This window comes from Macrotis lagotis, chromosome X, assembly GCF_037893015.1.
Source record: "Macrotis lagotis isolate mMagLag1 chromosome X, bilby.v1.9.chrom.fasta, whole genome shotgun sequence".
Classification (NCBI taxonomy): Eukaryota; Metazoa; Chordata; class Mammalia; order Peramelemorphia; family Peramelidae; genus Macrotis; species Macrotis lagotis.
In genome coordinates, this window is record NC_133666.1 from 544,799,302 (window position 1) to 544,821,612 (window position 22,311).

The window sequence follows — 22,311 nt, forward strand, 5'->3', positions numbered from 1 at the left end:
CCCCACCCCACCACCACCACCACTAAAGTTAAATACTACAGGAAAAACAAAATATGGCAACCAAAGTAAGAATTTAAAGGATCAATAAGGGAGGGGAAGGGGAAAAGAAACAAAAATGTAACTTTAAAAAATTCTTTGCAATCATAATTTATGGGCAAAAGAAAGTAGAGAATAATTTTCTGAGATGTATGCACATTGCAAAATCAAAATATTTGTCTGTTCCTTACCTTGACAAAATTCAAAGTTCCCTTTTTTCCGGCAGTCACCTATTACTAAACTCAGAGCTCTCCAAGTGTTTCTTTTGACAGATATCATTCTCCACCAACCGTTCTGCTAATTTCCTCTCCTTTTCTGACTGGGACAGATATTATGTTCACCAGCCCAGAGATCAATCTTTTCTATTAACAACAACAAAGGAAAAAAAAATGCATATCACATCCAGTCTGAAGCACTCACTCTATGCATGAAAACACTAAGCCTTTAAAAAAAAATAGCATCAGATAAATGCTGTCTTTCTAAAACAATGTTACCCACAGTTTCATATAAGGGAGCACTTTAAAACTTCTTTAAAGTTACTATTTTCAAAAAGTTTCCTTTCCATTGCCTGAGGCAGTTGACAATTAAGTGGACACACAACCATTCCCTGTTTTGTCCTTAAATGAGTCTCTAAAAAGGTGTGGCTGTTTTAAGAAAATTCTTTATACTTTACCTGTTTCAATAAAGGGATTAAATCATAAGTCTTACAATCTTGCTTTTTTTTTAAGGTGAATTTTGGGTAATAGATGTGACTGTTTTCTATTTTAATTCATATAAATGTATACACAGATGGCAGCTTTAAAGAGTCTGTTCAAATTCTTTAACTGCCTTGGGATTTAGAAAATCACAAGTTCATAGATTTAGAGAGCCGTTAGAAACCCTATAAGCCAAATCTTTCCTTTTACAGAAGAACTGAGGCTTAAAGAAGTTGGTTTGCCCAAAGATCCCAGTGACAGTGCTGGGATCTAAACCTCAGATCCTCTAGACTCCAAAGTCAATGTTTCTTTCCACATATACTGCCACTATTTAACTGTAATAGCTATTACCCAAGAAAATTGGGTATATATAGACATGCCTTAAACAACAGAAGTCACATACAGATTTCTTTTTAAATGTGACTATCCAAGAAAATTAAAAATCATCCAGCAATGGTCAAAAAAGAAATTCACCAATACATAGGCATGCCTTATCCAATTAGTCAGACTGAATTTTTTTTAAAGAATGTGGCTAGCCCAGAAGTGATAGTAAATGATAATGCCACACGCATTTCTCTGGCCAAGTCTACCATGTCTAGTACTTTCATTTATTTTCACTTCAACCAATAAAAACAAACAACAACTCAAAGAATTTCTCTTGTTCAGTATGACCATTTAAGATTATAATTAAAGAATTAACTCTGAGGGGCAGCTAGGTGGCGCAGTGAATAGAGTACTGGCCCTGAAGTCAGGAGGATCTGAGTTCAAATCCGATCTGAAACACATAGTAACTGCCTAGCTTTGTGACCTTGAGCAAGTCACTTAACCCCACTGGCTTGTAAAAACTAAAAAGAATTAACTGAGATGAACCTATAAAAATATTCAAGTAACAGCACTGAATGAAAAGTGAATACACAGACATCAAATCTCTGGTCACTAAAAATAGAAAACGAACAAACATTGATTGCCTACTTTGGCAAATATTAGATATATGATCATAATGGGCAAGATGCTCAGCCCTTCTGGCTATAAAGTGAAGGTAGAGAGGTCACTTAAGAATCAGGAAAATGGTCCTGTTTTTGTCACACACACAGATTTATGAAAACTGCCCCACCTCTCCATAACCCACAGAATTCTCACAAAATGGCAAGATGATGAACATATACCTTAGTTCAGGAGTTCCCTCACAGGAAGGTCCCTACTCCACTGAAGTCAAAGGAATGCACTTATTTATTGGTGCCTGTAACTACAACTATTATTATTTTCCACAATTATTATTCCCTAGAGATATGTCACATCCTTGCAGAATGAAAGACACAGTTTCCTTCTAAGACAAGCCAAATTCCTACATATTCCTTACCATTAACATACTATGCTATACAATTGAGCGTCTAGTAAGCAAGCACCAAATTATTTATTAAGTGCTTTACAATGCTCCAGATACCGTATTTATTTTTCTTTATCTTGATTAAACAGACGATACCTGGAGAGAAGTACAATTCTTATACTGAATCATAATTCAAATCAAGTTCTGGAAGGTTCTAAAAAAGCTGGAAGGCTCTGAGTACAGTTCCAGGGACAGACAGTGTTTGTTCTTCCTGGACCAGATCCACTTAATCCAGAGAGGCTCATTACCAGTAAATTGGCCACTGGGTGATGCATTTTTGACCACAGAAACCCATGAAACAGAAGCATCATTAGTAATAACTTTTACTGTTTCTACAAGAACAATTACTACAAGTCATCAGTGAGAACTTGGAAATATTTACTTAGTCATGAATTCTCTTTTAATTGAATATGATTTGAATCTTTTATTTAAGCAAAAATATTCCAAGAAAAATGAAAATCCACAATCACAATGGGATTATGACAGTTTGCACTACAACAAGGCCATCAAATTATCTCAAGGAATCTGGCAAGGATGATGTTTGGTTGTTTTTGTTTGGGATAAGTATTCCAACCCAGAATACACAAAAAGAAGTAATGTATGTACAAATTCACAGCATCTAATACTATGTTGCTTTCAAATACCAATTTTTCTCCTTACTAATAATTAGTAATGATAATATGCAAAAAACCTCATTGCCCATGTTTAGGTCTTTTAAATGTTGTACAAAAAAGTTGTACAGGGGGGCAGCTAGGTGGTGCAGTGAACAAGGCATCAGCCCTGGAGTCAGGAGGACCAGAGTTCAAATCTGTCCTCACACACTTAACAATTGCCTGGCTGTGTGATTTTAGGCAAGTCACTTAACTCCATTGCCTTAAAGAAAAAAATGTTTTTAAAAGTTCTACAAAAAAAATTTCCACTGGCAAAATTAAGAACCACTTCAAAGTGAAAACAATTGTTATCATTTACTTAGACTCTTAAAATAAAAATGAATTAATTATCTGGGAATAATTTGAAAATATTTTCCCCAAACCACAGTTTGGTCATTCAAAGCTAAACATTGTGGGAGGGGTGGCTAGGTGGTGTAGTGGATAAAGCACTGGCCCTGGAGTCAGGAGTACCTGGGTTCAAATCCAGCCTCGGACACTTAATAATTACCTAGTTGTGTGGCCTTGGGCAAGTCACTTAACCCTGTTGCCTTGCAAAAATTTTTTAAAAATGCCACCTCAAATTCTAGGATTTTAATTCCCAAAATTCCTATGCTGCTAAACTTGCCTTCAGTTATGTCACTATGCTCAAAAGAAATAAACTATTTTACTTATAACACCTACTTCAATATGAATTATAAATATCTATGTGTATGTATACATATGTGAGTATGTTTGTATAGAGGCAAACTAAAACATTTTTCTAATTATATCTTTTCCTTAAAACTTACTTCTCCTCACACCAGGAACATTCTCCCATACATAAGGTTTCTATTATGTTTGTTTGTTTGTGTGTGTGTGTGTGTGTGTACACACATATAAATATATATATCGTTGCTACATTATATCAGTCTTGCCCGACTCTGACCTCATTTAGGGTTTTCTTGATGGCTTCATTTAAACTATTAAAGCTTAAAATTGTGAGACACTCTATGTTTATGTGTGTATTCTATCTTAGAAAATGCTCCAAACTAAATACACAAGACTCTCCAAATTAAATCTCTTCTAAAAAAAAAATTTAATGAGATTCACTTTGCAAAGGGTTACAAGCTGGAAGGGATTTCAAAAGTCACCCAAGTCAACTTTGGTACCTAACCACTGTAATGGAAATCATGATGTAATAAGAATCATAAAATTTAGGGTACAAGTTTTAAACCTGTTACTATCCCCATTCCAAAAATCACAAAAAAACCCCAAAACATTAATATATTAGGGCAAAGACTTATTTCTGCTACCCTGAAACTCTCTGAGTTTATCACGGAACTTCCCATCTGTGTCTTCATTTATAATACCCAGGTGAATTGGGTATTTTGTATTCTCTGGAATCCCACTGGTACTCAAATACAGTATTCCCAAACCCTTAAGCTGCATGCCCTATACTATGTTGATTTAAATCAAATCCAGAATCCCCCCACCTGCATATTTTGCATTCAAAAGAACCTATTTCATGAATCAATGATACTTTTAAAAATTAGTTTTTTTTAGAAATTTCAGTCAGATGTTAAGCTGAATGATGAGGAGTTCATCATATTAGGTTTTATAAATTATGAAATTTAGTCCTGGCAAACAAGTATAAAGCAAATAATAACAAATAACAAGAAACGTCCATTTGAGTGTTTCCACCCTCTTCTCTAGGTACTCTGCCATGTTCAAATGATGCATAGCCTTACATCCAAAATAAAAGTCTTGGATGACCCTGCTCCTCCCACCCAATTTGTAAAACCTTTTTACTACAATGTACTTTCAGGATGGTTTCAAAAGCTATACTTCATCCACAGTAGAGCATCAACAATTTGTAGTTCTACAAGAGCATTATTAAAAAAAAAAGGCTCAGCATGTTGTATTTCCATGGAAATTGTGGAAAACAGACATTCCCAAACAAATATTACTTTTTCTCAATGGTATGAAGTAATGAAAACCACATGTGTAAATCTGCGATCCGTGCAGTAGTTCAAGCTGCAGCTGATCGAAAATACAGAAAGTGAACTCTGCTATATAAAGGATTCTTGTTACAGAAATGTAATGTGAAAACCAGATGCAGACAGAAAACCTTAATCACAGATGGGAATGTAATCACTGGCATACAGAATACTTTTTTGATCAATCTTAACCATATGCGCGATGTATTTATTTTCGAAGGAATGCAATAACTGGAGAGAACCTTCCATTTGAATTCGGTTAACCTCATATTTATAATGCTTTTATCTTACTCCCACATCCCTCCAATGTATAAGCTGAGCCAAGGTTTTAAAAGGAAGAGTCACTGGCCTTGGCAAATCATTCTTGTATCAGTTTATCTTTCAAAAATTTAATAGGATGTAAAGACTACACATATCAGAGTCAGCCTCAAAAGAAATCAAACGCAGTTACCCATTACTGAATTTCTCAATCATTGCCAGGAATCCCTTCACTGCCTAAACATATTTCTCAAGAGAATTATACTACCACTTGGGTCAATTTTTCCTTTAGAATATGATGCATGATTATTCAAAAATCCAACATTAAACACACCTCCTATTTCTGCCAAGCTTAGTTGGAATCAAATCTTAACTGTCTAATTTCTCTTCCTCCCCTTACTGAGTTCTATCACTTCAAAAATGCCCCCTTCATAAATTAAAATAGAAATTTTTTTTTCCTGTTTCTAAATACAGCAAAGGTGAAACAGCCTGACTAGAAAAGTGTCAAACAATAAATAATAAATCCATTTTTACATGTAAAATGTATGACAGATTTTCAAAGCTATCTCCCATACATTAGCTCAACTTATTGAGAGGTTCTCCAAAATCACTGTCTAACAGCAACTGAAATGTTCAAGGGAACTAAAAAACTTTTTCAAATCAGGTAGGGTGGTTTGGGACTCAAGAGGATCCCATCAAAGGGATCATTTTTTTACATGAAAACACTAAACTTACTACCAGGAGGTGATTTTATTAAGAAAAGAATAGAGGTCTACTATCAAAGACTATCCAAATGGGATGATGATATTCTATTTGTATAAAATGACTTGGCCTACTAACAGCTTTCAATTTGAAAATAATTTTTAAAAATTTCCCTGTTCTCTGTGAAGCATTTAAAAATGTCTGACAACCCTTACCTTCATAAACCTACTCTTCTATTGTTTTAGTCAAACTATGATTTCCTCTCCTAACTCTCTAATAACTATGCTTTTCTTTTTTTGCTCATGCTTCTTTATTAACAACTTACTCTGAAACATCTATCAATAGTTGAACCTTCCCCAAGGTTTTGTCCTCGGACCTCCTCTCCTCTCCTTAAATTCTCACCTTTGGCTATCTCAAACACTCTTATTTCTACCATTATTTCTTCTGTGCAAGGCTTACAAAGCTGTTTCCCCTCCTGACCTCTCTTAGGAATGCCAGTTCCAAATTTCCAGAACTGAAAGGGGCTTTCTCAAAAGCTTGCCCAGGAAGGAAAAGCTAGGATTTGAATTCAGCCTTTTTTCCTGACTAAAAAGAATACTCCTCATGCCCTGCTTAAATTGTTCCACCCTTTCCAAAAAATTTTCATGGCACCCTACCTAGTCATATTGACTAGAATGCTGGACCTGGAATGGGGAAAACATGAGTCCAAATTCTGCCTTTAATTTTTACTATGTAACCTTTAAGCAAGTCATCTCTCCAAACACCAGTTTCCTCACCTGTAACGTTAAATGCCTGTAATAATAGGTTTAGCAACTTATCCATTGATAAAAGGATTTTGCAGAGTTAAAGGGCCATGTATATGCCTGCTGTTACTATAACACTATGTTGTGGTTCTAAGCTCTCTGTAACTTGGCTCCATAGACCTTTCCAGTCCTATGTCCTGGCTATTCTCTTAGACCAAATGACCAGTCTAATTTAACTGCCCTGTCATCTCTAAAATTCTACTTTGGATTTTCTCTCCTCAGCATCATGCTAAATCCAACCCCTCCTTAAAATGTACTCCCTCCCCCTAAACTACATATCAAACTTCTACAAAAGCCCAGCTCCAAGTCCCATCTCCTCAATGGAGTTTTCCCTAATATATCCTTAACCAGGTAAGGTCTTTCCTCTCCTGTGAGCATCTACTCTTTGCTCTTTTCTATTTGATTCTATTCTGCCTCTTATTATAATTATTTTGATATTTGTCATCCCTTTTAGTAGGTTGCAAATTACTGAAGGGCAGTATACAATATACCATTGTCTTATTTCCCTTTTATTCCTCATCTCTATCGCAAACACAGGACTGGGCAATGAATACATATCTGCTTGTTATTTTAATCTCATCTTTTCTGACTGATGTGAAGGGAACTTTCATTCACATTCTTTTACATGTCATTCGAATGAATGAGTTAATCAAAAGGCAGTGGATCTAGCAATGATTTATTCTGAAAGGGTTACAGGTTTGCATGACCAAAGATGCTTATAAACCTGGTATTTAAAGTAATAGGATGCTGCAAAAATGTAATTTCTCTGTTAAGGTGTACCAATGATTGGATTTGCAAAGAACAAAATCTCCTTAACCATAATTAATTTCCTACTTGCTGAACACTTCAACTTGATCAGCTCTTAACATTTAGTAGTAGAAGATAACACAGCTTCCCATTTAGAGCCTGTTTTAACTCTATGTATTTGAGCATAAAATAGCAAGGGTCTACCATTCAATTTGCTGGGGGGATGCAGGAACTCAGAGGAATAATTTCTTTATTTTTTTTTCCTTCTGAAATCCACCATCACACTTCTGAGTGATTAGAAACATTTCTTAGTCTTCAGTCATACACTTAACTAAGATGTATGAGGTTTTAAAAAAAGGTTATATATATATATATATATATATATATATATATATATATATATATACCCAAAGTTCTAAGCCATTTATAAAAAAAAAAAAAGGAGCCAGTTTGGTGCAACAAAGAAGGAAGAAGGCCATGAAAGCTCATGCTTTGTGTCATTTTTTTCCTTGGTTCTTTTCCTCATCTAATTTCATCTGCAAGAGCCTGTCCCTGGAGGACAAAGGAAGAGAGAACCAATTATATCCAGAGGCTAGTTTCTCCAAAATGAAGGCATCTGTTCCATGCCAACGACTTCCACATGGAAGAAAAACAGAACTTTGAAGGCATCTGTGTTCATGGATGACAGTCCCAGATCTTAGGGTCTACTGTAATTGCCTAGCTGCAAACATGATGTGGTTGCTGCTGCTGCTGCTGCTATTGTCAACTGATCTCACCAGAAAGATACAGCCCAAGTACTTCCTAGGTCTGGCCCATAAAATTCCAATCTTTAGACAGGTCTCTATAATTGAGTGTCATTTCTAGGATTAAGAGTTTCCCCTAATAAATGAGTGCAAGTTACACTTTAGCCAGGCAATTTCTTTAGACATGATTAAGGCCAGCCTTGTCCAGAGACAAGGTTGAAATTTGCCTCCCCTGCATGTTTTAAAGAAATCCAAAAAACCACTATCCCCCTCTCCCCAAAATTATGTGTGGGTGGGGAGAGTCGTTCCCTACATTTTCACTTAAAATTCTCATTTTGCTCACAACTTAAGTCCCTGGGAAGCAAGTCCATGAGTCAATGTAGTATCCAGAGTTAGAAGACCTAGATTAAAAAAAACAAAATACTCTGCAATTTATCATCTCAGTGAACTTGTACAAATCACTTAACATAGCTTGGCTTCAGTTTCCTCACCTGTAAAATGAGATAGTTAAGCTTGATAACCTGTAAGCTCTAAATTTATGATCCTAAACTGAAATGTTAACTGGAAGGTGTAAGCTGTCCACACTTTAGTGGGGGAATAGTTCAGTGTCCCAGAAGGATTAGAAGAAAAAGGGCAGGTAAATTTTAATGAGTAGTAGGAAGTAGAGGATGAGGCAGAGAAAACTGGAAAGATCCTGAGGACTGAGATCACTTGAAGAGGTGGAGAGAACTGAGCATCTGAACTCTGTGGGAATATCCTAAATGCATGAGGAAGATGAAGGTCATTGATGATAAACTACCAAAGCTTCTCAATTCCAATGATAGCAGCCCTTCTTTAGGATCTTTACAAATTGATTGTTTGAAATTGGAATGCAGTAATGCAGTTCTTGAAGTTCTTACCAAGTGGCACAGTAAAGTTCCAATCTGACCTTGATCCCTTACTAGCTGGGTGATGATCCTGGGTGAGTCATTTCATCCTGTTTGCCTCAGTTTCCTCATCTGTAAAATGAGCTGGGGAAGGAAATGGAAAACCACTACAATATCTTTGCCAAGAAAACCTCACACAGAGTCTCAGTCTCAAAAGAATGGTCCCAAACTTAAGTGTTCACCAACTGGTCAGTGTTCTTCCCCCCCTCATAAACATTTCACAAATAAAAGGCAAGTACTTTAAAGGAATCTGCTTGAATTTTATTTCTGAAAAGCAATACAGATGCATAAAAGATGCTATCTTCTAAAACGTTTAAAAAATGGCTTGGGTTCTAAGTTTTATTGGGCATGCAAAGAGCAACATTCAATATTGGGCTAATTTTAATCAAAAAATATGTTGATTCTTTTTTATTAATTTTTATCAAGCAAAATTGGTATGAAAGAAAAGAAAAAAAGAACCTCAAGAATGAACCATTTTTGAGAAATAATAAAAATTTCCAAATCAACCTTAATATCAAAGATTAAAACTAGATTTACTGAATCTCCCCCAGATAAAAGTCTGTGACCCAAAACAAACTTGTAGATACTAAAGTTTTGAAAGAACTCTGCTCTTGGGGTCCAAGATTCTGTAATCTCCTTAGAGGTAAAACCACTTCAAGAGTTTCTTGGGTATATCAATAGCTAGTCTCAAATCCTGGACTGAATTCTGTTCTTAGAATCAGAGAATAATCTTAGAGCTGAAAGGGTAAAGAAGTCATCCAGTTCAAACCTACCTGAGCAAGATAGGACTCCTCAAAACAAGAAGTCATTCAATATCTGGCATTGGGTACTATAAGGCTCGGTTCTAAGCTCTCTTCCACTGGTTTCTCTGTATTTTCTCTGTAATGGGAAACCCACCAGCATCTGACAATGCACATTCTACTCTCCCATATGCAACTCTTTTAAATAATTGAATATAAACTTCATGTTCCCTAATATCACAGATTTAGAGCTGGAAGCACCTTAGAAGGGTGATTAAATCCAACCCCCTCGTTTCAGATAAGGATGGCCAGAGAGAGATTTTTCCAAGGTCACAAAGCTAGTGTCTGAGGCAGTATTTGAATTCAAGTCTTCCTGACTACAGGACCAGTACGCTAACCCTAGCTGACCCTGCCACTATCTTTTATTTGTTCTCATCTTCAAGGCTTTGTTGAATAATACTTTCCCAATGGCACAAGTCTTTTTGTCTTAGCTTTCTTGCTATATACCTTTCTTTAGGCAACCCTTTGTCACCTACTTTCTACCAGTTTAATTAACTGAAAAAGCTATTTTAGGAGTCATCCACCAAAACCGAGACTAGAATTTTTCACTCCTAAAGCAAGGAGTGTTAATATGCCTGGCAAATTTAAATTAATGTGAAAAACAGGCTGTCATTAGGAAAAATTCAACTTTATAGGCAAACTCTAGACCATTAGGGGGAAAAAACCAAATATACTACCACTGTCCTATGCTAAGGAAGATCCTAGGACACCAAAAGATTGCTACTGCAAAGGTCACAATCTGGGGGGCGGGGTGAATATAGAAAAAGTTGGTACTACCAGAGCTAAGAGATATGACAATTGGAATTTTCATAATTAAAAATTATTGTTTTCATTACTTTAAAAAAATTTTCAATCTTTTTCGATTTCAGTATCCTAGCTCAATATTGACCTACAAATTACCAAAAATCTGTTTTTTTCCAGTTCTTATCACTATTGATTTAGCTCTGAAGCCTTCAAAACTACTTATTTTCCTATTCCTTTGGTAAAGGCCTTCCTTAAATTAATGTTTATGATAATGCTATCACTTTGCTTACTTCTCTAAATAAGTTCTTCTGTCTCCTTGCATAACTTGTTTTCTCTCATATACCTAAATGAGGCCAATCCTTGGGCCTCTATTTACTTCCCTTTCACCAGTGGCTCTTAATTCTGTGTGGGAGGGGAAGTGTGTATATGGGGGGAGGAGGGGTGTTGGTATGTTTTACCCTTTTAACAGTCTAATAAAGCCAATGGACTTCTCAAAACATTTTAAAATACATAAAATTAATCAGATTACCAAGAAGACCAATTATAGTAATTATTACAGTATTGTAATTAAATTATATTAAAACAGATATAATTTTTCTCACCCAAACATATGGTTCCCCTGTGATCTGTCCATGGACACCCTGAGCGTCCAAGAACCCCAGGTTAAGAATTCTTTCTCTGGGTGGCTAGGTGGCACAGTGGATAGAGCACTGGCCTTGGAGTCAGGAGTACCTGAGTTCAAATCCAGCCTCAGACACTTAATAACTACCTAGCTGTGTGGCCTTGGGCAAACCACTTAACCCTATTGCCTTGAAAAATCTAAAAAAAAAAAATTCTTTCTCTAATTTCTTTCTCTTGAACATCTTCACCTACCATTAAACTTTTAATTATAACCTCATTTAATTTGGGTCCAAACCACACTTCTGATGCCTTAGAGCAAGACTTTGGGTTTCAGTTTCTTCATCTTTTTAAAAAAGGTCTTAACCACCAAGTTCTCACTCCCATCAATTTTCCAACTCACAGCCCCTAGTGCCACCCTTCAAACCACCATCAGCATAAACTGAGGGTGTTATGTCTATCTGTAAACACAAAGGGATAGTGATGGTACAAAAAGGAGAGTCAAAAAAGAAGGCCACCATCTTGGTGGCCGCCTGGAAGCCTGGCCTAACCAGTACCCCATTAACAAGAACAAGTTCGTAGAAATATAGTCTCTCTTCTTTCAACAGGTCCTAGGAAAAGTTGGCTATATTCTTAGCTTCCATTTTCACCTCTTCCTGTTGACTTCTCAGTTCTTGAAATCTTGCCTTCAACCTTACCACACAACTTGCTCTCTTCAAGGTTATCAACAATCTCTAAACTTCCAAACCCTAAGATATTAATCTATTTTCTTGACCCCCTTCCAGTGGTTGACAACATTGTCCTGCCTCTAGACATTTTCTCCACAGTATGTTTTTAAGACTACTTTCTCATGGTTCTCCTTAAACTGGCTAACCATTCTCTCAACCTTCTTTGCTGGATCATCACCAATGCTTTGCACCTTGAACCATAAAGCTCTAGTAATCTCATCAATTTTTACATTTCCTTAAACTATCAGTTCTTTGTAGATGATTCCTAATTTCTAGTAATACTTGTCAATCAATTCCTGAACTTTTCATCTATTCCATTGTAATCTCAACCTCAACATGTTCAAAATGAAAATTCTCTCCTCCTATCCCAACTCACCCTTGTTCCAAGTTTCCTTTTTTCTGTAGAGGATACCAGCCTCTTCGCAGACAAAGCCTGGAGTCATTCTTGATGTTTCCTTCCCCATATCCAATCAGGTACAATCTTATTCATTCTATCTCTATAACTTTTTTCCTTTCTACCTATCTCTCTTCACAAAAGCAATCTAACTTGAGCTCTAATTAATTATCTCTTGCTTGAACATACAATCCAGCCTACTAATTGGACTTCTTAATTTTAGCATTCTCCACAGTTGTCCAAATAATCTCCCTAAAGTACAAATCAACCATAACCATTTCTTTGCTGTGGAATATAATTTAGCTCCCTATTGCCTCTAAGGATAAAATAACAAACTTCTCAATTTGTCATTTAAAGTCCTCCCTTTATAACTTGAGACAGGCAACCACTCTATACTTATTATATATAACTCCTCTTCACACACAAAAATGATCCAAAGACAGTTATGTGTTTGCTGTCTGCCAAATTTGACATTCTATCTTCTGCCTAAGGAGTTTTGCATCATCTATCGTACTTGCCTGAAGAGAGAGTTCCCTCCTAATCACCATCTCTTAGAATCCTTATTTTCTTTCAAGTCCAGCAAGACTCTCCCATACCTATTAGTATCATGTATATACTTTTATCCTACCAGGAGATTATAAGCTCCCTCAGGGAAAGAATTTTGTTAAATATGCCCCTGTATTTCCAAAGCCTAGCTAGCACAATATCTTGCAGAAAATAAATTTAATAAATATTTATTGCAATGAATAGGAAGCTATCTCATGATCCTCACTAGAATCCTTCTCTACCTCCTCATACCACTGTCTTATCTTTCACAACTTGCCCCCTCCTCCCCTGACCCCAATCTCTTGCCCTAGGTTCAAAATTCCTATCATGGCCACTGTTCCTCCCAATTTCCCTTCTTCATGCCATTGTTATCATTATTCCTTCAACCTTCTAAATTTGAAATCCATTAAGCCACTTCAACTGTTCCCTCTTCCTTCTCCTCTAACCAGATATCCAATCAGTCACAAAAATCTGATCACTCTTTTGTAAATCAACTAGCTTTTTTCTTCTTTCCAGTTACTGTTGCCTTTAGCCTAATTTATCATTTCTTAGTTACATTACTATAATACTTTTTAACTGATCTTCATGCCTAACTCTTCCCTATTCTGAGCCATCCAGTCAAAGGTTCATAAAAAAAAAAGTTCTAATAATACTATTTTCCTAACATGCACTAAATATCCATATAAAACTAGCTTAAAAAAAACCAAATCCCAATACTATCCCATTTTATGAGGGTTCTAAATCTGGGGTTTATGGACTCTAACTATATTTACATATACATACATTCACACACACACACACACACACACACACACACATATTTATCTAAGTATATTCTGATAATTGCAAGTTAGTATAACTGGTTTCATTTGGAATCTTATGTGTTTTATCCTATCACCTAAAAACCTTATTCTGGGAAGGGGTCTCCAAGTTACACAACTCTACCAAAAGGGTTCATGACACACACAGTAAAGCTAAAGAATTCTCTATAGATCCTCATTTAAGTATTTGAGCTCCTCCAGAGCCTACCATTCAAGGTTTATTTTCAATCTCATAGTCCTTATTTTTCTTAATGAACATTCTATCCCTGTCAATCTATCCCTTAGAAAACGTGAACCTTCCCACCTAATATTTTTTCCTTTCTCCCTGCCTAGTAAAATTTGACTAACATCCCTCAAGGCATACTTCAAACCATTTCAAAGACTTCCTTGAATACTATAGTATCAAAGCTAACACAGCAAGTTTTTTTTTGTTGTTTTTGTTTCCCTTGGGACAGACATATAGGACACAAATTTTACTCTCAAAGAAGTAACAAAAGGGCCATCTAGAAATGGTAGGAATCATTTCAGTGATTTATGTGCTGAGCCTCAGTTTCCCTATTTTAAAAATAGGGTAAGGTCTATAAGAGCTTACTTCAGGGTAATCAATGACCAAATAAAATATATGTAAATGTTTTGTAAAGTTTGAAGCACTAAATAGAAAAATGTCAGCTATTACTAACAGGCAAAGGGGCCGCTAGGTGGCGCAGTGGCCCTGAAGTCAGGAGTACCTGAGTTCAAATCCGACCTCAGACACCTAATAATTATCTAGCTGTGTGGCCTTGGGCAAGCCACTTAACGCCATTTGCCTTGCAAAAACCTTTAAAAAAAAAAGTAATGGGAAATCATTGAATGGAACTGAACTGATATGTTGAGATTAATTTAGACAATACACTGGGGGCCTCAATGAGGATTTCATAGATTGGAGGAAAGAAGAACAGGTATGGACTTACATCGACAATAGACAAAAATCAAGTAGGTCCAAAAATTGGTAATTGCAATGGAACTTAAGAAGGTTTGGATTTGATATTTGATTTTGGAAACATGGAGCAAAAAAAAAAAAACAGGATCCTGAGAAGATAGGGGGAGTGGTCAGTTACTTTCAGGCAAAAAATGATGGATTATGATTTAAACAGATTGAATTTGTTATAGGGTATATCCAGTATGCAGGTGAAAAAATACCAAACTGGGCTCTGGGGAGGAGTTCAGGTTGAAGCTAAAGATTTGGTAGTTATTCTTATGGAGGGAACTATTGAAACAAAGAAAACACAAATGGTAACAAATGGCAAAGTGACAAGTAAAGAACAGAGAACAGCACAGAACATCAGGGAATACTCATATTTAAGGGATGGAAGAATGACGAGACAAAAATGTGATCAGAAATCTGAGGATTCTCTTAATAATTCAGGACCGGGAAAGCCAAGTACAGAATTATGAATGAGAGGAGGTTGCTCTACAGTATCAAACATTATAGAAGTCAAGGAGGATTAGAACATGAAAGATCATTTTGCATTCCCTTTTCTTTGAATCTGAGAAACACGGTGATTGTCTTACTTTTTCCTGAGGAAGCTTTGGTTTCCTTCTTCTAGAAAATGAGGTTAAAAAGATTTTTCAATAAATACTTCTGAATTCTGAAGAAACTTTAAGTAATATATAAATGTAATCACAGCACTTGTTTTCTATAGTATTCATATACTGCCCTATAAAATATTCATTGTTGTCAGCGGGCTGTTATTTATATCTTTATTATTAACTTGTCACAAATTTATCCAATTCTCTCCCCAAACACCCTCTCTATATCCCTCACCATGAACTCCATGAAATCAGAGAGCCAATTTATATTTATCAATTATCTGGATGAAGAAAATAGCATGCTTATCAAATTTCAGACTGAGAAATTTCTGGGAGGAATAGCTAACACATTAGAAGACAGTATTAGGATCTAAAAAAAGATAAATTGGCTAACAGAATGAAGGACCAAATTTAATAAATAAAATGAAACTTACCACTTACTTTCAAAATTGGAAACTACAAGATAGGGGAAGTATGGCTAGACAGAAATTCCTTTCTAAAAGATTTCAGGATTTTGGTTACTATGAGCTCAATGAGTCAACCTGTGTGTCACATGGCAGCCAAAGTCTATTATACCCTTAGACTAAACAACCAAGTGTGTATGAAAAGAAGGGGGAATGATCATTCCTAAATGAACAAATTACATCTTTAAGTATAGTGATTAGACCTAAATACATATTTTCTGAGGAAGAACATTATCAAACTAGAACACTTGAAGGTAAATGGACTATGTCTTCCTATCTTTGAATCATTTAAAGATCCTGGGAATGGATCTTTATATAAGATATAAGAGGAGATTGGAGGTCTTAAATTTCAACAAGGCTATGTTTGAAGCACTGGAATGTGGAAGAGGGACTAGACCTCGTCCTGGTTGGTCCCAAAAGGCAACCCTGAGAGAATAGGTGAAATTTAAGCAACTGTAAATATTGATTTGAAAGAAAATTTCCATATTACTGGACAATTTCAAATGGAAATTAGATAAGCACTTGCTAGGGACTCTGGATATTTCTGCTCAGAAAGGTGAATTAAATGATTTCCCAATTTATCTGATGATTTAAACCATATCTCCCCAACCCCCCTTTTCACTATACCTTATGCACAGTAAATAGTCAATTTTCAGTTATTTGATTTTGATTTGAAATGAGGTATCTTCTTTTCAATGTAAGAATTTTAGTTTTCAGATGCTATTATATAGTAAGTGAAATGAGTTTCATTAAAATATACTGCTTAACTTGAAACTAACAAAACTTTATGTGCCACTATCTGAACTCTTTTCTTATAAACTTAAATACTCTCTTTCTAGTCAAACCAAACCACAACTTAAAACAAGTCAGTAGAAAAAGAGTACAATTCCTTCCCATTTAGACCTGATGTGACCTACTTACCTATCTTATTAACTAAGCCAAGAGAGATGAGAATTCATGGTCCATATCTGTTTCCCAGAGCTCGGATTTGGATTTGGTTTCCAAATAAACCTACCTAGTATGTAAACATAAATGTAGGTGTGACAGGTGGGGAAGTGTAAGGAATATCTGACTCAGGATAAAAGTCAAAGCATCTCACTGTCACTTGGAAAAGCTTGTACATTCTGGAGAAAGGATCACAATGTGGCTATAGGTCCAGCTCCTGCTGTGTTTGCTCATCACTGTGTACATAGCACACACACACATACATATATATGTATATATATGTATGTGTGTGTATGTGTATATATATGTGTGTGTGTATATATATTCAGCAAGTAACCTGTGTTCTTTTCTGATCCGTATTTCATAGTCACATATATATACATATACACACACACACACACACACACCTTCAGATTAGTAAATCTGTTAAAATTAGTGGGGGGGGGGAGAACGACAATTCTAAACCTAATCATCTTCCTAAGAAAGCTATTTAAAAAAAAACTGCTTAGTTCCAGCATAATTAAAATAACAATTCAGAGTTGACTCCTCAATCTGCTTTTTCCACTAACCCCAGTCTTCATTTGATGTACATCTTAAATACTTTTAGCAATTCTGCCTTAGTATTCCCAGGCCCCACAGTCCTGCCATAGCAACCCCTCATGTACCATTATCTATAAACTTTTTGGCAGGATTCTCTGGTTGCTGGCGGCAGTATGCTGTAATCTCCTTGGCAACAGGCCCTACCTGAGTGTCACTAGGACCACTCTCCCTTAATCTCCAGCGAAGCATTCTTACCAAATATTCCTTTTAATAGGATTATAGTGTGGCTCCTCTCTCCTAGTGTTCTAATTATCTCACCACCCTGCCACTACTCTCCCTGGAACTTTGAATGGCTGCCTGCTTCTTGAACCTGGATCACCAATGTTAAAACTCTTGGTGATGTTTTCTACAAGGCTTTTTATGATAATGTCCAACTTATTCTAGTATAAGCATCTCCTGAGGAACCTGTTACATCCCTATTTGGGGACATGTGACTCATTGCCCTGAAAGATGTGTTTGTGGAAGTTCCCTTCCATATGTGATGGGGAGAGTAGGGCAAGACCTTATTCTAACTTCCCACTAGATTTCAACATTACTCTAAATTACTCCTGCCAACTTGAATTTGAATGCTTTCCCTCCATTGATTATTTCTAATTTATCCTATTATCTTGTTTGTACAGAACTGTTTTCATGCCATCTCCCCATTAGACTATGAACTTCTTGATAGCAGAACTACCTTCTAACTTTCTTTGTATTCCCTATTGCCTGACAACTTTCAAAGAAACAGTCCAGGTCAGATCACCCAGGAAAGCAAAGAGACCCTAGAAACTCAATTCAGATTCAAGTCCCTCATTTTTATTTAGGTTTTGTTTTTTTTTTTTTTGCAAGGCAATGGGGTTAAGTGGCTTGCCCAAGGCCACACAGCTAGGCAATCACTAAGTGTCTTGAGGCTGGACCTGAACCCAGGCACCCCTAACTCCAGGGCTGGTGCTTTATCCACTGTGCCAACTAGCCACCCCACAAGTCCCTCATTTTAAGACCAAACTCAGAGGTGGCATTCTATTAAAAGCTTTTCCCAAATGGTGATGCTTTCTTCCTCCTCAAATTTTATTTTACTTGATTATCAGTGTAACTGCCTTGAAGGCAGGAACTGGTTTTTTTTCCCTTTGCATCTCCAGCACCTGGGACAGTGACTTGAACAAAGCAAAATTTTAATAACTTATTACTGAAGGAACAAACATACTAATGAATAGTAAGTTTCAACTACCACCTGAAATGATGAGACAATATTTATTTGTAGAGTACTTACCACAGTGTCTGTCATATAGTAGGCATTTAATAGTAGGCACTTCCTTCCTTGGCTATAACACAGATCACAGGGGAAGCCTGGTATGTGACAATTATTAGGATTTTTGTAAATAAGACTCCAATTTTTGCCAAATAGAGATATTTTAGTCTCCTTTAGCAAGTTAAACCACAACAGACAACCCTAGTCAGAACCCTCAGTTCTTGTAATTCTCAAACTTAATACAATATCTAGATTTATCAATTTTGTTATAAGTAGTTGAAACTGGCATTTCAATTTATATCAGACAATGTCAAAAGGATCATTTTTAAGAAACTTCCCTACTTAAGATCTTATATCTGACTCAGTGAAGTGATTCATTCCCAGAAACCACTTTCTCTATTACGCTGAATTTTGAAATATCCTTAAAAGTGTTCACTTTGAGATTTTTGAAATGTTCTCAGAAGTGTTCACTTTCCAATTTCAGTAGGGCACAGGTGCACTCGTCACCGCTACATTTTAAGCTATTCCTCCTTTCTCAGTCAAGTGACCTATCTGTACATTCAGGATAATTTATATTACAAGAGACCAGGCCAATTCTGTGTAACTGTTGCAGAAGGAAATGAGTCAGATTCTTTTCTTTGGGTAACAAATAAAATCTTCAATAGCTTTTAACTAAATTAGAAGCTGCTAGGTGGTGCAGTCTGGGGTCAGGAAGATCTGAGTTCAAATCCAGCCTCAGACTTACTAGGTGTGTGACCCTGGGCAAGTCACTTAATCCCTACCTGCCTCAAATCATTATCTGTAAAATGCTAACATACAGGAAAGGAAATAACAAACTAAGCCAATATCTTTGCCAAGAAAACCCCATGGATGATTGACGTCCATGGAGTCAGTTGACTAAATGACTGAACAAAATCATTAAGAGCATGACTGCAATCAACTCAGACCTTCAACAAAGGTAAGAAATGTCTACTAGAAATTATAAAGAACAGCATGAAATAACTCATCTGGTCCTCGGATTTATAAAGCATTTACTATTTGCCAAACATTATGCTTTAAACAAGTATATGATAATAAAACATATATATATATATATATATATATATATATATATATATATATATATATATATATATAATACACACACACACACACACACTCACTCTGAAGCCTAGGAAGACAGTATTCCACACAGATTCCCATACTTCATTAGAGGCAATGAAAGAATCAGGAGAGATTTGGTTCAAATACAAACTCTGATTTTTATTAGTTGAGCTGCCCTTGGGACAGACAGCATTTAGTCCTTCTGAGCTTCAGTTGTCCTCATCTGTAAAATTAGGTTATTTGTAGGATATATTTCATGTGGCTTTTGTGAGGAACAAATGAATTCATTTATGTAAACCATGTTGCAAACTTTGTCAAAGACTGGTAGGTATTAAATAAAATTAATGGTACTCTCTTACTCTCAAACAAAAATATTTCTCCCTGCCTTTCTTGGGAAATTTTCCTAAATCCCTTCTCTACATGTTTATTTATAAAAGAGAAAGCATCTATATGAATGTTCTACTCATTCAATTTAGGAAAGGAAAATCAAGAAAAAGAAGAATCTGCAAAATTAAAGCAGATTGCTCTGTAATCTCACTATTAGAAAAGATGGGGGAAATATTTTTTAAAAAGAAGTATGTTTTTAATCTTCCACACATAATTCTCAAATAGCATTTTGCAATTTTATAGCCAAAGGCATTCTATAAGGAAGTTTACTTTCAAATGCACAATTTTGAAAATGTAAAATATACTTAGAATAACTAACTTCCCCCCCACCACTGGAATGTAGCCAGATCTTGATGAAAACCAGCAACTACATAACACCCTAGGGATTTCCCATCCAACAACTGAAAAATCCTCAAGCTGAGGTTAGTGGTAGAAGCCCCAGGTTTGAATAAATTAAATGAACCTGGGTAGTCACATTCCCAACACCCCTTTTGAGAAAGGTAGATTGTAGAAAAGATAATGGGGGGGAAGGCTTAAAACCTGACCCCTTTATCTTTCTTTCTATACTTACCAATCTACTCCAATGGAACCAGTGTTCTCAAAGCATTTTTACCAGAATAGGGTGTGGCTTTTGTAACCTTAATTAAAGCTAACCACAAAAAAAGAACAAAAAATAAATCTGACTTTTTCCTTCTTGGGTATATGAAAAATACTATTACTGTACAATTTAAGAAAAATATCAGATTTTAGGTAATGCTTAGAGAAGTCCATCTCTTGCTAGTGGTTTCAAATGCTGTAAATAGTTTTAACCTTTCCCCAAAACAGAGACAGTTGCAAAAGCTCAGTGTTCTAAACATTAAGAATAGTACATTAACCTCATACTGGCTCCAGTGGAAAAGACATTGGCATTATTTCACAAGCATCTTATGGAAGAGTTACTGGAAGCTATCCCATGGAAATACATGGAAATACTGATAATACCACTCAATCTATAATTCTGTTGGTATTTCAGAACTGCATTGACATACATACTAAGAAGCCGTATAAACTAACTGGGGATGATTCTGTGGCTCTTTTAACATTTTATATATATAAACAGGTGAGGTGAAGTATGAAATATTAGGATCTATATATTGAATGTATATGCCTATTTCAGGTCACTAGGCTCTGAAAGTTCCAGTACAAAAATACTTTAAAAAATTTTGTCTTAAATTCTAGATTATAGAAAGTGCAACTAAAGCTGTTGCTTTCAAAGCATGTTGCCATGCTTTAAACTGGCAGTTCCTTCTAATAGGTGTTTTTAAGAGCTCAAGTTATTATCAAACAAATTAATTTAGTGCAATTTTTTTCTTATCCATCCTGAGGACTATGATTTCCTCTAAAAGATTTACCAATATAAGTAATAAAGATAAGTATCTATCATTTTCTCAATGAACACTATTTACATTTTACAAGTCACTACTACTATTTATTATTAAGAGGCCAACTGGCAACTAGGTGCCACAGTGGAGTCAAGAAGTTCTGAGTTCAAATATGACATCAGACTCACTAGCTGTTTTGGTCAGGTATTCACTGTACTTGTTTGTCTTAATCTACTAGAGAAGAAAATAGCAAGCCACTCCAATATCTTTGCCAAGAATTTGTCAGACACTTTGTCCATGGGGTCAGAAAGAGTCAGATGTGACTGAATTACATTGCTTACTATTACAAGTCAATCTACTTGTAAAAATGTATATTGAGTAAATACCTGAGCTTCATTCAAATTTCAGAGTTTAAATTTGTTTTTCATGACTTCATATTTGGTAACTAGGTGGTTCAGTGGATAGAATACTGGCTTTGGAATCAAAAGGACAGGAGGTCAAATCTGGCCTCAGATATTTGACACTTATTAGCTGTGTGACCTTGAGCAAGTCCCTTAACGCCGATTGCCCCACACCCAGGGCCATCTGCAGTTGCCTAGATTCATATCTGGCCACTGGACCCAGATAACTCTGGAGGAGAAAGTAAGACTGGTGACTTAGCAACAGTCCTCTCCTCACTAAAATTCACTTCATGCCTTGGCATCAGCTCCCCTGAAATCATAGTCTTCCAAAATGAAGGACAAACATCATCATCATCATCATCATCATGTGTAATGGATTTGTTTCTTGTCATCTCAATTAGTTGAGAAGGGATAGGAGGGGGGAATTTGGAACTAAAAATAAAATTTAAAACTTCAGTCTTCTTTCTTTAAATACTAGTTCCCCACTTTCATGTTCTGCAAAGAAAGTGCTTTAATTCACTTATTCTTTTTCCCACTCAAGATACAGAATCAAATGATGATTTCAATAGGACTATCTAAAAGAGAAATAGTTTATTATTATTATTATTTATCATCATCATTAGCATTAAACGGCTCAAAACAAACCTTTCTTTTTCCTCAATATGTCACTGGTAAAAT

At 35.9% G+C, this 22,311-nt stretch overlaps 1 protein-coding gene across 5 annotated transcripts in view; it reads right to left on the minus strand.

The window, feature by feature from the left end:
• The window catches only part of RUNX1T1 (RUNX1 partner transcriptional co-repressor 1), a 181,882-nt gene that overhangs the window by 146,995 nt on the left and 12,576 nt on the right, over positions 1–22,311 (minus strand). Inside the window, exons 1-2 of one of the 5 annotated variants that reach the window (XM_074200091.1) lie at positions 8,897–19,469; positions 228–398 (exon numbers count right to left, since the gene is read on the minus strand). The exons of 2 other annotated variants lie outside the window; for them this stretch is intronic. In XM_074200091.1, the coding sequence (XP_074056192.1) occupies positions 228–315 (88 nt within the window). In that variant the 5' untranslated portion in view covers positions 316–398; positions 8,897–19,469. Of the gene's footprint in view, positions 1–227; positions 19,470–22,311 lie in introns of those variants that run through there. 2 more of the 5 variants (XM_074200094.1, XM_074200090.1) reach the window with 2 other exon arrangements.